General features: G+C 30.8%; 1 protein-coding gene across 2 annotated transcripts in view; it reads right to left on the bottom strand.

The window, feature by feature from the left end:
* LOC134684912 (A disintegrin and metalloproteinase with thrombospondin motifs adt-1-like) overlaps positions 1-14,414 on the bottom strand; it is a 29,812-nt gene extending 15,398 nt beyond the window's left edge. For both annotated transcript variants that reach the window (XM_063544231.1, XM_063544238.1), the window contains exons 1-8: positions 14,280-14,414; positions 8,381-8,488; positions 7,546-7,595; positions 6,016-6,207; positions 5,046-5,237; positions 2,703-2,894; positions 1,995-2,186; positions 314-505 (exon numbers count right to left, since the gene is read on the bottom strand). In XM_063544231.1, the coding sequence (XP_063400301.1) occupies positions 314-505; positions 1,995-2,186; positions 2,703-2,894; positions 5,046-5,237; positions 6,016-6,207; positions 7,546-7,595; positions 8,381-8,488; positions 14,280-14,335 (1,174 nt within the window). In that variant the 5' untranslated portion in view covers positions 14,336-14,414. The remainder of the gene's footprint in view (positions 1-313; positions 506-1,994; positions 2,187-2,702; positions 2,895-5,045; positions 5,238-6,015; positions 6,208-7,545; positions 7,596-8,380; positions 8,489-14,279) is intronic.
* Between the last annotated feature and the right edge of the window lie 349 nt (positions 14,415-14,763).

Genomic DNA, 14,763 nt, shown 5'->3' with positions numbered 1-14,763 from the left:
ATTAAAACTCAATAACATACCCCCATGGTATAGATTCGCTTATCCGCATTTTGCACAACTTTTCGGTTTATGGCTCTACAAATTTATATTTGATTTTGCGTACCAACAGTTTAAAAAAATGAGAGTCACTTATTAGTCTTATGCATACATATAAAATTTCATTTTATAAGACCCGTATATTTGATGGGTTTATTAAATCCCTGAAGTATATGTTCAAATTGCACGGCTGCTCCATAAAAAGTTATAATTTGAAAACTGATTATGTATAAAATATGGAATAAATAAATTATAAAAAAGATATTGATGAAATTACTTGGACATGCCATGGCATTGCACAGGACTGCAGACGTCTCGGTTGTACTTCCTTTACACGATTGTCCACCATATTTTGGTTCTGGATTTGTACATGTCCTATTTTTGCTTCTGGATTTGGTACCACCACCGCATGTGACATTACATGATGACCAAGGATTCCAACTTCCGAATGAAGACCAATCGCCATCAACTGCAATAAAAAAAAAAAAACCTTGCAACGGCATCAAATTTATTTAAGTATTATTTGAAACTATAGTTATATCAGAATAAAAAGTTTCGATATTGTCTTGTTTAGGAATCATATGATGATTGTATATCGTGAATACATAATTTTAAAATTGTAACTCGCACTTATTTAAAACTTGGTATATTGAATTAAATTCTGGCTATTGATAAAGACCAGGTGGTTCTATTTTCATGTGTTTATTTTCTGATGTTTGGCTACTGTCATATTTGCCTATATCCTAGCTAGTGTTATCGGTTCTCGATAGTGTAACAAACTTTTGCTCCGTATGGCCAGTTCTTCAAATAAATGTGGTCAAAGCTGATTGTGTAAATTTAGAAGATACTTTTATTCATTTCCTATTATCCTCACGATTTTCTCTTGCGCAAATCAAGAAAAATCAAAACATCTGTTGCTGTGCTCAATTTTGACATTGTGTGCAATACGTCATCAGTTCTCGATAGTTGTGAAAAGTATAGTATGGTAAGCATGTTTGATATTAGTAGAAGATTTAAAATTACGCAAATTGAAGAAAAGTATCAATTAACTATCATTTGTCTCTAGAAAACATATTTTTTTTTATGAATTTTAGCCTTTTCGATCAATTAAGGCATCTTCAACCGACATCCTAAGAATTATCACTCAAGGACAAAAATAAGCATTGAATATTAATTTTAGATGATTTTAAATTATTGAACCAATTCTTAAATGTTATAAGATGTTGTCACAGCTGTTATTAATATTTTTCTGTCACAATTACAAAACTTAAGGGCATTACTTTTCCGATGATTGAATTGAATTAATTTTTATAGTTGATAAAATATGGCCCAAACTGCGTTCCATAGATTTTTTTTCCCATAGCCACGTCACACCACATCTTACAATTGTGTATTACGTATTTGGACTTGACATTCTTTTTGAGGTAAGTATTGTTTACATTTGAAAACGTCCTATTTATGAACCGAGGGGATGAAGTTGGGGTTGTTTTGGGAATAAGGAAAAGTAGGCTAAATCGGAAAATATTATTTTTACTGTTGTAAAATGTCCGAAAACTTGAAATGTTGAAATTAATGCTTGCTTGAGGCAAATTTTATTCTGTCCTTGAAATACCGACGAATAGAAAACATGTGCGATTTCGCGAACTACTTTTATTTTAACCACGCGCATTGCTATCGAGAACTGATTACTATCGAGAACAGACAATACGATATCCCCTCATCCCCTTGCTTTCAAATTATACATTCAAGGCGAAATATTATTTAAAAAAAAAAATTCAAGGCTAAATAAGACAATGAACAATGGGCGTTTAAGGCAGATGTTTGATAGTCTCTGTTTGGTTAAATTTTCAGCATATGTTCAAAATGTATATCTGCTCCATAAAAGGGTATAATTTGAAAACTGATAATGCATAAAATATGGGATAAATAAATTATATAAAAGATATTGATTGAATTACTTGGACATGCCATAGATTTGCACAAGACTGCAGATGTCTCGGTTTTACTTCCTTCACACGATTGTCCGCCATATTTTGGTTCTGGATTTGTACATGTCCTATTTTTGCTTCTAGATTTGGTTCCACCACCGCAGGTGACATTACATAATGACCAAGGACTCCAACTTCCGAATGAAGACCAATCGCCATCAACTGCAAAAAAAAACCTTAATCTTGCAACGGCCTCTAATTTATTTGAGTATTGTTTGTAACTATAGTAATATCAGGATAACAATTCTCAATTTTGTCATGTTTAGGAATCATATGATGAGTGTACATCTTAAATACATAATTTTCAAGTTTCAAACTCGCACTAATTTATAACTTGGTATATTGAATTGAATTCTGTCTATTGATAAGGACCAGTTTTTTTTTTATTTTCATGTGCTTGTTTTCTGATGAATGGCTACTGTCATATTTGCCTATACTCCTCATCCCCTTTCATTCAGTTATACATTCAAGGCGCCATATTATTCTAAACCACACTCAAGGCTAGATATGACAATGAACAATGGGTGTTTACGGCAGATGTTTGATAGTCTCTGTTTAATTAAATTTTCAGTATATGTTCAAATTGTACGGCTGCTCCATAAAAGGGTATAATTTGCAAACTAATAATGTATAAAACATGGAATAAATAAATTATATAAAAGATATTGATTTAATTACTTGGACATGCCATAGGATTGCACAAGACTGCAGATGTCTCGTCAGTACTTCCATTACACGATTGTCCGCCATATTTTGGTTCTGGATTTGTACATGTCCTATTTTTGCTTCTAGAATTGGTTCCACCACCGCATGTGACATTACATGAGGACCAAGGACTCCAACTTCCGAATGAAGACCAACCGCCATCAACTACAATAAAAAAACCTAACCATGCAACGGCATCTAATTTATTGGAGTATTGTTTGAAACTATAGTAAAATCAGTATAACAAATGTTGATATTGTCATGTTTAGGAATCATGTGATGATTGTATATCTTTAAAACATAATTTTCAAATTCTTTTTTAACTCGCACTAATTAAGAACTTGGTATATTGTATTAAATTCTGTCTATTGATAAAGACCAGGTGTTTCTATTTTCATGCGTTTGTTTTCTGATGTATGGCTACTGTCATATTTGTCTATATCCCTTCATCTTCTTTTATTCAAATATACACTCAAGGAGAGATGTTATTCTAAAAATAGATTCAAGCTAAATAAGACCATGAACAATGGGTGTTTACGGCAGATGTTTGATAGTCTCTGTTCAATTAAATTTTCACTGAAGTCATTTGAAAGTGACATGTATGATCTTGCCACTTGCCTTTCTTCAAACTTGTTTGTGGTCATCTGGTGATTGCTTGACACAACGTAATGTTTCTGTCATTTAAGAATTTTGTTTTTTACGGCAGACATTTTAAAAGTCTCTGTTAAATTTGGGTCTAACAGTATAGAGTTTGATTTACATTTATTGAAGACAAACTAGTACTGTTGGCTTCTTTATGTTGTCTTTTTTTTTTTTTATCTTTGTGGTTATTAGATATCGAATTCTCTTTATCTACATTATTCATTTTATCAGAATATCTGGTGGTTGCCTTTATTTAGTAGTTCGGCTTCTATCGATTTATCTCTGCATCACGTTCCATGTGGTAATAAAATGTTACTTTTGTAACGATAAATTAATTTCAACAAATTGGCTAAATGGATTAATTACTATGGAACTACAAGGATCAGCAGACGTTTCTATTCTACTTCCTTCGCATTGATTCCCGTCGTATTTTGGTATTGGATTCGAACATGTCCGTTCTCTATTTCTAGTCTTCTTTCCAACCCCACATGTAACATTACAGGTTGACCAAAGACTCCAAGTTTCATACGGAGACCATCCTCCGTTGACTAAAAACCACAATTTTGATTTTTATTAATAAGCTGCAACTCTATTATTTAAACTTTCCAAAATTAGGTTGGGTTGGTTTTGTCTTTAAATTTAGGAACGACATAACACGTATTAAAAAGAAACATTCAATGTTACATCTTGATGATATAGAATATAAACTTATTTTTATTTATCTGGTTAGTTTCCAAATTCAAAATTGGTTTACAGATTTTATATGACCCAGATTTTTTTTACAGAAGTGTAAGAATAATCTTTCTGCGATCATTTAGACACCCAAGCTTTCTCAATGTCTTTAATTACTCCTGATGTTTTTGTTATACACATATTTTAGTGACTTAAAGGCCCTTAATCCCCTTAATATAGTTTTCCTGTGTGGTGCTCTTTTCATCAGGCTAAATCACCTGGATATTGTGATAAGTTACGTGGAAGTGATGCAGTTTCAGATAAACTACCAACACATTGACTATCGCTATATTTCGGTTCCGGTTTGTAACATATCCTATTTTTATCTCTAGACTGAGACCCTCCACCGCGTGGAACTGTACATGATGTCCAATTACTCCAATTTCCAAAGAAGAACACCCGCCGTTGACTGTAACTATTTTTATTTTTTTCAAATGACTCAACGAAGGATAGAAGAAAATTTAATGGCTTATTCTATGTCAAGTTTCTTTCATTTGTAATTTGTTTTTGAAACATTCAAATGCTTAAGTTGTATCATAGAGTGAAGCACAGAAAATATGCTTGAAACTTTACATCAAAAAGTAAGTTCACAAAAATACCGAACTCCGAGGAAAATTCAATATGAATGTTTTGCACTGTACCATAAATGTTTCATCTTTCTACTTAAGGAATGATATTACGATTTAATGAAGTAAGATGATTCAGACTCTAAAAATGTCGACGGACATGTTTTTTTAGTCCATAAGTAGGAGATAAGCGACAAAATGTAAAAGTCCAAAAACTACATAAATCAAAAAAAATCACCATTAACATTATAAAACACTCGAGGTGATGCAGTTGCTCATGGAAAGTAAGCAGATTTATCTTCACTAGCAGTAGTCATCATTATTCTCATCGCAAGAACAAAATATAGAATCTCGCTAAATACAAATTTGCTCATACTTGGACATAGATTTGCGTTGCACTGTCTATTTGCTACTGCTGTGGTGAGTCCAGGACATCGATTTCCACCATATAGTGGCCTTGGGTTTGTACAAGATCTTGTTCTTGTCTTAACCTGATTACCAGTTCCACAATTCTTCGTACATGTTGACCAACCTCTCCAACTTGACCAGGAACTCCATTTACCGTCAACTAAGTATTGAATCAAGAGTCATTATTTTTTTTACATTTAGAAATTGTCATACTGTATGAACAACTATTTATTGACTTCATGTTTACTTCTTTATGTGGGTTTTTGTCTGTCTCCGGATTTCTGTATAATTAAATGATATTATTTCCTCACTTTCTATCAATAATAGTTTTCATTTAATGAATGGCTGTTATTTTTTTTGAATTTATTGAACCATAAAATTAATTTTTGACTCTTCACATTGAATAATCCGCGAAGCGGATTATGTTAAATGTGAAGAGTCAAAAATTAATTTTATGGTTCAATAAATTAAAAATAAATTATTGCCATTCATTATAAATAAATTTCTATAAAAAATAAGGCTCAAAGACATATATTAATACGAATAACAACGTACACAGATGTTTGCGTATGAATACACAACGTTAGAGTGGGCGTGTCGCCATAAAAAATTGATAACATTGAAAATAAATCTAATTCTTTTAACCAATCAGAATACAGTAAATACACCAAATTTATTTATATTTAAATGTGTTCCATTTGTTTGATAACAGACAATATAAAGGAACAGTGGAGATCAATGCAATTTTAAAGAATTAAGTATATATCATAGTTTTTCTTTATTCGATTTGAGATATAATTTCATTCAACCATACAATTACAGCCTTACTTGATTTCCCATGCGAATAGGTTTTTTTAAATTCTGTAACATATCTTTGATCGAAATTTCACATTTAATTAATACAAATAAGGAATTAAAAAAATGTCTCTCGGTCGGACCTGGACATGGATTGGTGTTGCACTGTCTACTTTCTGTTCCAGTGGTAAGTCCATAACAATGTTGTCCGCCATTAAGTGGCCTTGGATTGGTACAAGATCTTGTTCTTGTCCTTACTTGTCCACCAGTTCCACAATTCTTCGTACATGTTGACCAACCTCTCCAACTTGACCAAGAGCTCCAATAACCATCAACTTAGTATTGAATAATAGAAGTTGTTAATGATTGGAAAATAAATATAAAGCTCATAAAATATGAGGTTTACATTCAGCAGATTTGTATATATAAAAACATGTGCAATATTTCATACAGTTTAATTTAGAAAATAGAGAAGAATAAGTATTTCAAGTGAAACAAGTACATAGGAACGTTAACAAACTGATGGGTGTTAAGTGGAGTGGTTTTTGTTATCATGCTGTGGTGAAGTTATTTGACACTTTTATAAGTGTTTGCCCCAGCCAATTGTCTCAAGTCTTAACAACAAAATGATAAAAAGCAACTAAGATTTTTCAATTAAAATATTTTATCAAAGAGTCTAAATTGATAAATTGTCTGTAGGAAGGTCATTTCAAAAGACAATTATTATATGTACATTTGACATTGATTGTTAATCAGAATCAACCATTTAAGCTATCAACCGATGCACCAAAATCATGATAAAATTACTAGACTTAACACTACTTACAACAATCAGGAGTACGAAGACTTCAAAAATACAACCTCTAGAACAATTAATCTTAGGTTTTGAGGTAACATTTAAAAACTACTTCTGATGCTACTTTGATTTATAAAGAATATAATCATTAATTACGAGTTAAAAAAAATTAAGAAATGAAGGGTCCGTGTTCTTGTTTTCAAGGTACAAGCCATTGAAAATTTTGAGGGAAATGATTATTTCTAGAATTATATGGTCATTTTAATAAATTTTCTGTTTACAAAACTTTGAATTTTTCGAAATACTAAGGATTTTCTTACCCCAGGAGTAGATTACCTTAGCCGTATTTGGCACAACTTTTTGGAATTTTGGATCCTCAATGCTCTTCAACTTTGTACTTATTTGGCTTTTTAACTTTTTTGATCTTAGCGTCACTGATGAGTCTTATGTAGACGAAACGCGCGTCTGGCGTATAAAATTATAATCCTGGTACTTTTGATAACTATTTATACTTTCAATATTGGACGGTTTTTGGTTTCTGATACTATGAAAAAAGTTTTTTATAAGAATTTTAAAGATTGCATTTTTAACTTTATGTATTTAAATGATGAAGAAATAAAAATGTAGGAGTTAGCTGGCACATTTTTTAATGGCAATACATGGATAAAAACAAGGGACTCTGACGATCTTGTAAAAAAAATCAAAACAAGAGAAGCAAACATCCTTAAGCTTGAAAATTGTAACCCTTTTTTTTTGGAGTTACCGAGAATAAGGTGCTGAGGTAAATTAATAAGTTAGTTATCATCCTAGTATATTCGTACATAAACATGTTAATGAGTTCACACTGATTATGTTTTGGGTCTATAAAAATTCTTACCTGATGGACATTGTCGTGTACATGTTTTATAAGTCTTGTAATAACGTCTCCTGTAAAAAAAAAAATAAAAAAAAAAGAATTAGAATATTTGATATAACTGGTATTGAGATAAGTATCCTCCAAAAAAAAAAGAACTCCTAGGAAAATTCAAAAACGGAAAGTCCGTAATTGTCTTGGTACAAGCATTCAAATGTAGAGAAAATTATTATATTCTTGGTTCTTTTTTTCACAATGATTCGTATAGGTTAAAAAGTTCTTTCAGGATCGGCCAGTGGCTCTGAAATTATCAGGTTCGTTATTATTCTGAATCAGGGAATGGTGAACAAACTTTAAAAAAAAAAAACATCAGCATTAAATACATAAATGCTCTGCAAAAAGACCCTGTCATCTCTCATCAACAGATTTGAAAACATATTACACAGTAAAGTATCATCCAAGAAAGCTTGTTACCAAGTTTCAGGCAGCCATGATTCCTAGTTCGTCGAGAAAATTTATTTCATGACTATTACGCATCAAGAATAAATAACTTAGATTTAAACGATAACCAGAAGTAGATATAGTTTTCCCGTTAGAATGGTTTAACACTAGAATATTTTGGAGCCCTTTATTGCTTGCTGTTCGTTGTGAGCCAAGGCTCCGTGTTGAAAACCGTACTTTGAACTATAATGGTTTACTTTTATAACTTTTTTTACTTAGATGGATTGTTGTCTCATTAGCACTCATACAACATCTTCTTGTCTCAATAAGGCAAGACTGCTTTCTCATTTTTATAAATATTGTTTTTGACGGTTTTTCCGAACGTAAAAACTTATGTCCATTTAATTCTACCATTTACTTTTGTCCTCGACATCTCTTCCACCCGAATGTTCCACATGCCCGACTGTAGTTATAGTATTCAGAAGACGTCTGTGAACATTTGTAAGTCTGATATCCTACACACACACTGTTAATATAAAACATACATAAAACACAGTTATATCTTCACAAACGCAATGGCAAATACCGCACAAAGACATCACACAGACCTTGAAATATTTACAAAAACAAATGTGCCTTCCTACGTTGTGATGTTACATTATTATCTTAGGTAAGGGTAAAGGTTGGTACCTGTAAAATGGTTACGTTCGTTTGCACGCTGAATTCTGACAACTGTACTTAGTCAGAAACCTGTTTTAAAGTAGGTGTCGTTTATTGGTGTGGTTTTACACTAGTCATTTTGGGAGCCCTTTTTAACTTGCTGTTCGGTGTAAGCCTAGACATCGTTTTGAAGGCCGTACTGTGACCTTTATGGGTTTATTTTTACAAATTGTGACTTAATGAAGAGTTGTTTTATTGGGACTCATAACTTAACTTAACTAAAACCAATATGATTTTTATAATTTTTGCCGAAATGTAAATAATTTTAGGCATTTTAAAAAAGGATAATAAAAAGTATGGATCACGGGGCTGTTACAGCTCACTAAAATTATCAGTTTTTGTGAAAACTATGATTGGAACCCCCAATTTAGAGTGATAAAGGGAAACTAAACGATAAACTTCTCATAAATGAGAACATAGGTCTTATAGTGCGCTTTCAGTAAATAGAAGGAACATTTGGGTCACAGAACTTGTTTTCTTGATACCAAACAAAAAGGTAAATTCAAAACACGTTCCATTATAAATGTTACATTTTTTCATGAGATATCTCCCATTGTATTGCAAAATAAAAAGAAAATGTAAAAAAAAATTGTATACTTCTTTTGAAATTTGCACATTTCATTAAAGATCTAGACTGATTGTTTACTGCTGTTTTACAATCAAAGATGGCGATAGACACCCGATCTACCATTCTGGTCTTCAATTTTTTTCACATGGGATATGCAGAGAGATAGAGAGAAAAACGGATATTACTCGATGCAGTTTCGATATCAAATATAATTATAATATTATGCTTTATGATATTTAAAGCGTTGTTAGTTCTCACAAAATGTCTTTGGTCAATACTTTAACACCACAATAAAATTTCAATAAAAAGCATTCAATTCTTGTTCAGAGATGAAAAACGTCGACAAAAAAATCGGTGTCAGTATTGTATTTAAACATGCAGTATCATTCAAAGTGGAAAGGAGAATATACCACAAAAAGACAAAAACGAATTGGACTTTCAAAAGAAATGTTTGTTAATATTTAATTTGAGAGATACCTTTTTTTGGCTCGGCGTTGTACTCTATTTTGAATTGATTAACGTCCTTGGCTGTTGATTGTTCCTTGTAAACTTATTCAGACACTTAAAATAATTGATTTCGGATAGGACATCTTATGTTAGTATTTCAAGTGGATTGTTACTCTTAACTTGTAACTTTGTATTAAACGTTGACAATTTTGGGGTATAAATAATGACATAGAAAAGACAATTATAATTAATATTATTTTATTTTTTTTAAATGAAGATTTCAAAAATACAAATTCAAGATTCAACCAAAAATGGACTTAAATTATTATGCCATACATCGAAATCTTAAATTTAATGGGGATGTCACAAAACATTATACTTTTTCTTTAGTGAAAATTTTTCTAAGACCGTTATTCTATTGAAACATTTCATTATTCTACCAATGTATTAATGCACGTTTCAAACGCTTTATTTGGTATGGAAAACCGATCCATATCAAAGGTTAAAAACACAAAAGTTTTTTTCTTATTTGTCCAATTTTATGAAATTAAAATAAGTAAACAATTAAATTTGGAACATGTTTTTTTTTTTTAATTTTCGATTTAAAAGAAAATTATGCAAACTTGACATGTCACAAAAACGGTCAATTGACTTTGTCCTCACAGTAGAATAAAACAAAGGTGCGTACTAGATCAAATAAGGCTTCACATTGTTTTCCGAAAAATTATCAATGTTCATATCTTTGCCTAAAACTGAAAATATTTTTATACATTATTGACAAAGTGCATATATATAATTGTAGTTGACAATGATGATTTTTTAATTACAAGTAATTATCCCCTTCGAGGTCAATCGGTTTATGGAATTAACTTTATTCTGACAGGATTTAACTACTGCGCAGATAATCGTTCCGTTTTAATAAACATTTGTCTGGCTATTAGAGAATGTCATGTGAATTTCTTGTAACAACTGCGTATTATTTTTTCTAAATGAAATAGACGCGCTATATACATTTAAGTATAATAGTACTTCGTATCACTAATACAGTCTGTACTGTTTTCTGAACAAAGAAAGGGAAATGAATTCATACCACTAATCGTGGAAAACGGTAGTTATTTTAATTCGATAAATAAAGAAAAAAGTAAAAAGTACCGAACACAAAGGAAAATTCAAAAGAGAAAGTCCTTAATAAAATCAAAAGCTCAACACATCAAACGAATGGAGATATATTATTTTATATGTCCTAGATATACAATTTACTTATTCAATAACCAGTTGTCACAAATGATGCATCAATTAGTGTTGACCATTCAAAAGTTCGCAAGTAATTACACTTAGAAATTTCTTGGATAAATTTCAGGGTATAAACTATCATAACACCATCTTTACCATTAAAAAGGCAATACAACGGTAAGCATAATGGTATCTAACGATATACAAGTGTTCATGTCATGTGATATTGCCAATGTTGACAAAATGTTTTCATAAGACGTTGCATAACAAGACCCTTAAAATATATTACTAGATACACTTTTAAATATATTTATTCTTGGCGTTGATGTCTTCCTCTTTCTTTCAGAGCTGAATACGAATAATTATTCTAATTGTTCTTAGAATTTTCATATACACATTAAGTGTATTTTAGAAAACAACAATCATATGGTGAAATTATTATTCTGCGAATTAAAAAGTAAATATTCATAGATTATTGGAAATTGTAAAATGAAGGGGGAGTTTGTCCTGCGTCTGTATACCTATATATAAATATGTGTGGGTGATATAACCACTTCCTGAACAAGATAATAGAGTGAAGTCCGCTTACTAAGTAGAATGCAGCACCACACTTCAGACCAAATAAGTATTTGTATAAAACCAAATGAAAATTGGAGCATATTTTAGCAAACTTAACAAATAAAAATGGAATATTGTAATGATGCCATAGCTATACAACAGTCAACACAGCGGATTAAGGTAACTGGTATTATACATAAATCCTTATAAAAGGAGAAGACGTTTTGTAATAGAAAAAAAAACATACACACGCACATCATATGCAACTTAACCCAATCCTGTTACTTCCTGACTTTCAGTTTTATTTTGTTCGAACTGTATAATTGCAATGAAAAAAAAATGTATTTACAAAATTCTTTAATTGGTAACTTTAAAGTTACTTTTTTATTATTTTATTTAAAAAAAAAAATAAAGCAAAGAAACAGCGCTTTTATTTTTGTTTGTTCTTCATCTTAAAGTCACGGAGTGACATCTTCAACAAGGAGCAAACATGCGTTCACTTCACTGCAATTTTAACTGGAATAATTTACAAAATAATTTGGATAGACTTAGTAAGGTGTCAGGGCACGTATGCATAAAGCTACATAAGTTTAGATTTATTTCGAACTTAAGGATTTTTCTACATGTCCTACGATAAATAAGTATTACGATTGGATATCTTAACTTAAGTGTTTTCATTCATACGAGCCCAGACCATCAAACTAATCTAGTTAAAAAAGAACAAATAGAAAGTAGTACATATTTAAAACAAAATAGTTCCTACGCATAAGTGTAAATATGAAACTATGCGGTGTTTATCTTTGTCTTTTCTTTTATCATATAGTCAGTTTTGCATTTACGACAACAATACTTCAAAAAAGACAGTTATCTGTGAGGAGGTTACTGATATAGCCGAACTAAAAAAAATCGCTTGAAATAGGCACATTTCTTCGTCTTTTCACAACTTTTTTTTATTGTTTCTTTTCAAAAAATCATTATGAAAACGTCTGTTATTACTTTTCGCTTTTTACCATGACGTAATTAACGTGCCATAATGTATTAGTTTGACGAATATTCATTTCTAATTGCGAACGTTTTTGTTACATTGAATATGACAACATCATCAAAAGAACATATATTTGATTCAAATCAATATTTGTATCTACTTCCAATCAGAACGAAGTCATATCTCGGGCAAGGCTGTTACATCTATTTTTACAGTTTTGAATAAAAAAAGAAACAATTATTGGCATTTTTCGTTCAAGCCAAATTGAAGTACTATTCTAAAAAGTAATTTCACTCCGAGGAATAATCAAAAGAGAAAGTCCCTAATCAATTGGCAAAATCAAAAGCTCAAACACATCAAACGAACGGATAACAACTGTCATATTTCTTACTTGGTACAGGCCTTTTTTTATGTAGAAAATGGTGGATAATACCTGATATTACAGCTATCTAAATATCTCACTTGTATGATAGTTGCATCAAACTCAATTATATTGACAACTATGTGTAAACAAAACAAACGACAAAAAAGGTAAAAATGTCAAAAAAGTGATACAGCAGTCAAAATTGTGTTATTATCTTTATCCTATTAAAACAAATATGTAACAAAGAGGCACAAAAAGCGTATAGACAAAACACATTTGCAAAAATAAAAGACAAGAAAACAAAAAATTACTTTAGAAAAATAACACATTGACGGGATATATACGTACAGACCCACGGCATATGTATCAAAGAAACACAAAAAGGCATTTAGACAAAGCACGTAAGCAAAAAATGAAAAGACAAGAATACAAAAATTATCATAGATATTAACTATTAAGAGCATATAATACAGTTACAGGGAGATTAATATTATTTTTCATGACGTCAAAATGTGGCATATCGAGAAGGGGTGCATTTTTGAACTGATGTGTATCATTCAGACTGATTAAACTTAGAAACGAGTTCATGGAGGGGACTCCCCCCCTTTTTTTTAAATGACATTGTGCTTAATTTTATGTGACGGTTTTCAGATCTTATAAGTATGATCAAATCACCGATGATTTTTTTTAATAAGATCAGTATAAAGCAAAACGCCGTATTTGACTAAAATCATTAAAATATGATAAAAATGAATGATGTCCTAAAATTTATTTCTCAATTTCATAGCACACTTATGTAGATAAGATAATCCGAATCTTTTTAGATATCCATGTGCTTTTATCTTCTAAAACAAAAACGTTATATATGTTTTCACAATGGAAAGATATGTCCAAGAAACTGAAATTTCCAGTAAAAGAAATTGCCCCCTTTTGTTTTTAAAGAAGCACATGAAGGTATATTTTTTATTACATATTTCAATTGACTTGGTGAAATTAATTGTTAACAATTCGTCAAAAGATCACCGTTGGGTCTTAACTGTATTGTGTGCCCTCAAATATCTTTGTTGTTTTCATGGATTAAAGAAATAGTTTCTGATTTTTTAATCAATTTAGGTGAATAAGATATGAACAAACTAGTCATTTTTTTTTTATCATTTTACTATATCAATCAGAAATGTATACAGCAGCAACATATCAATTTTGAGAAAAATATAATTTATATACTAGATAGGTTATGGAGATTTAAATACAATCAATTTTATGAACGAATTTCACAGATTTGACATGCAGCATATGTACTACAGCTTAGCTGAACTGAGTTCAGTATTTTTGAGATTTTACTTTTTTTTAGCCTTAAATCAATGTGCGTGCTAGCCTTTTATTCAGATATTGGAACAGTCATGCAACACTAAAACTTTCGGAGGCGAACATAAGTAACTTACCTATTTACAACTGTAACAGTCGGTAAAGTAATAAAAAACAGAATCTCTAATCTCATTTTAAATTTGTTATATCACAGGCACAAGTTAAAAGTTACAAGTTACTATTTAGAGTATAAGAAACATGTGCCATTTATCTTACCTCCTATACAGTTCTAGAAATATGATTGGTTAAAAGCGTCCGTGTTGAGATCGTGTATATTCCATATTAGATTATTAGGGGGCGGGGCTTATTTCAATACACGGTTAGTGGTGGAGTTACAACTTTGGCACTTTTTGATTATTTAATTGTATTGAACGTTCTGTTTAATACTGTTATATCAAGGTTGTTGATATTAAATTGTTATTGTTGACATTGTTTTTTTTTTGTGCAGACCAATGGAAGTAGGTTCTTCAAATTGAACACTTGAACACTTTGATATGAAGATAATAAGATGTGGTATGATTGCAAATGAGACAACTCTAAATTCAACAAATAAAAATAGTC

Source organism: Mytilus trossulus, chromosome 1 (genome assembly GCF_036588685.1).
Source record: "Mytilus trossulus isolate FHL-02 chromosome 1, PNRI_Mtr1.1.1.hap1, whole genome shotgun sequence".
NCBI classification, from domain to species: domain Eukaryota; kingdom Metazoa; phylum Mollusca; class Bivalvia; order Mytilida; family Mytilidae; genus Mytilus; species Mytilus trossulus.
Note: the sequence above shows the minus strand (reverse complement) of the source record. Positions and strands in the feature narration are given on the sequence as shown.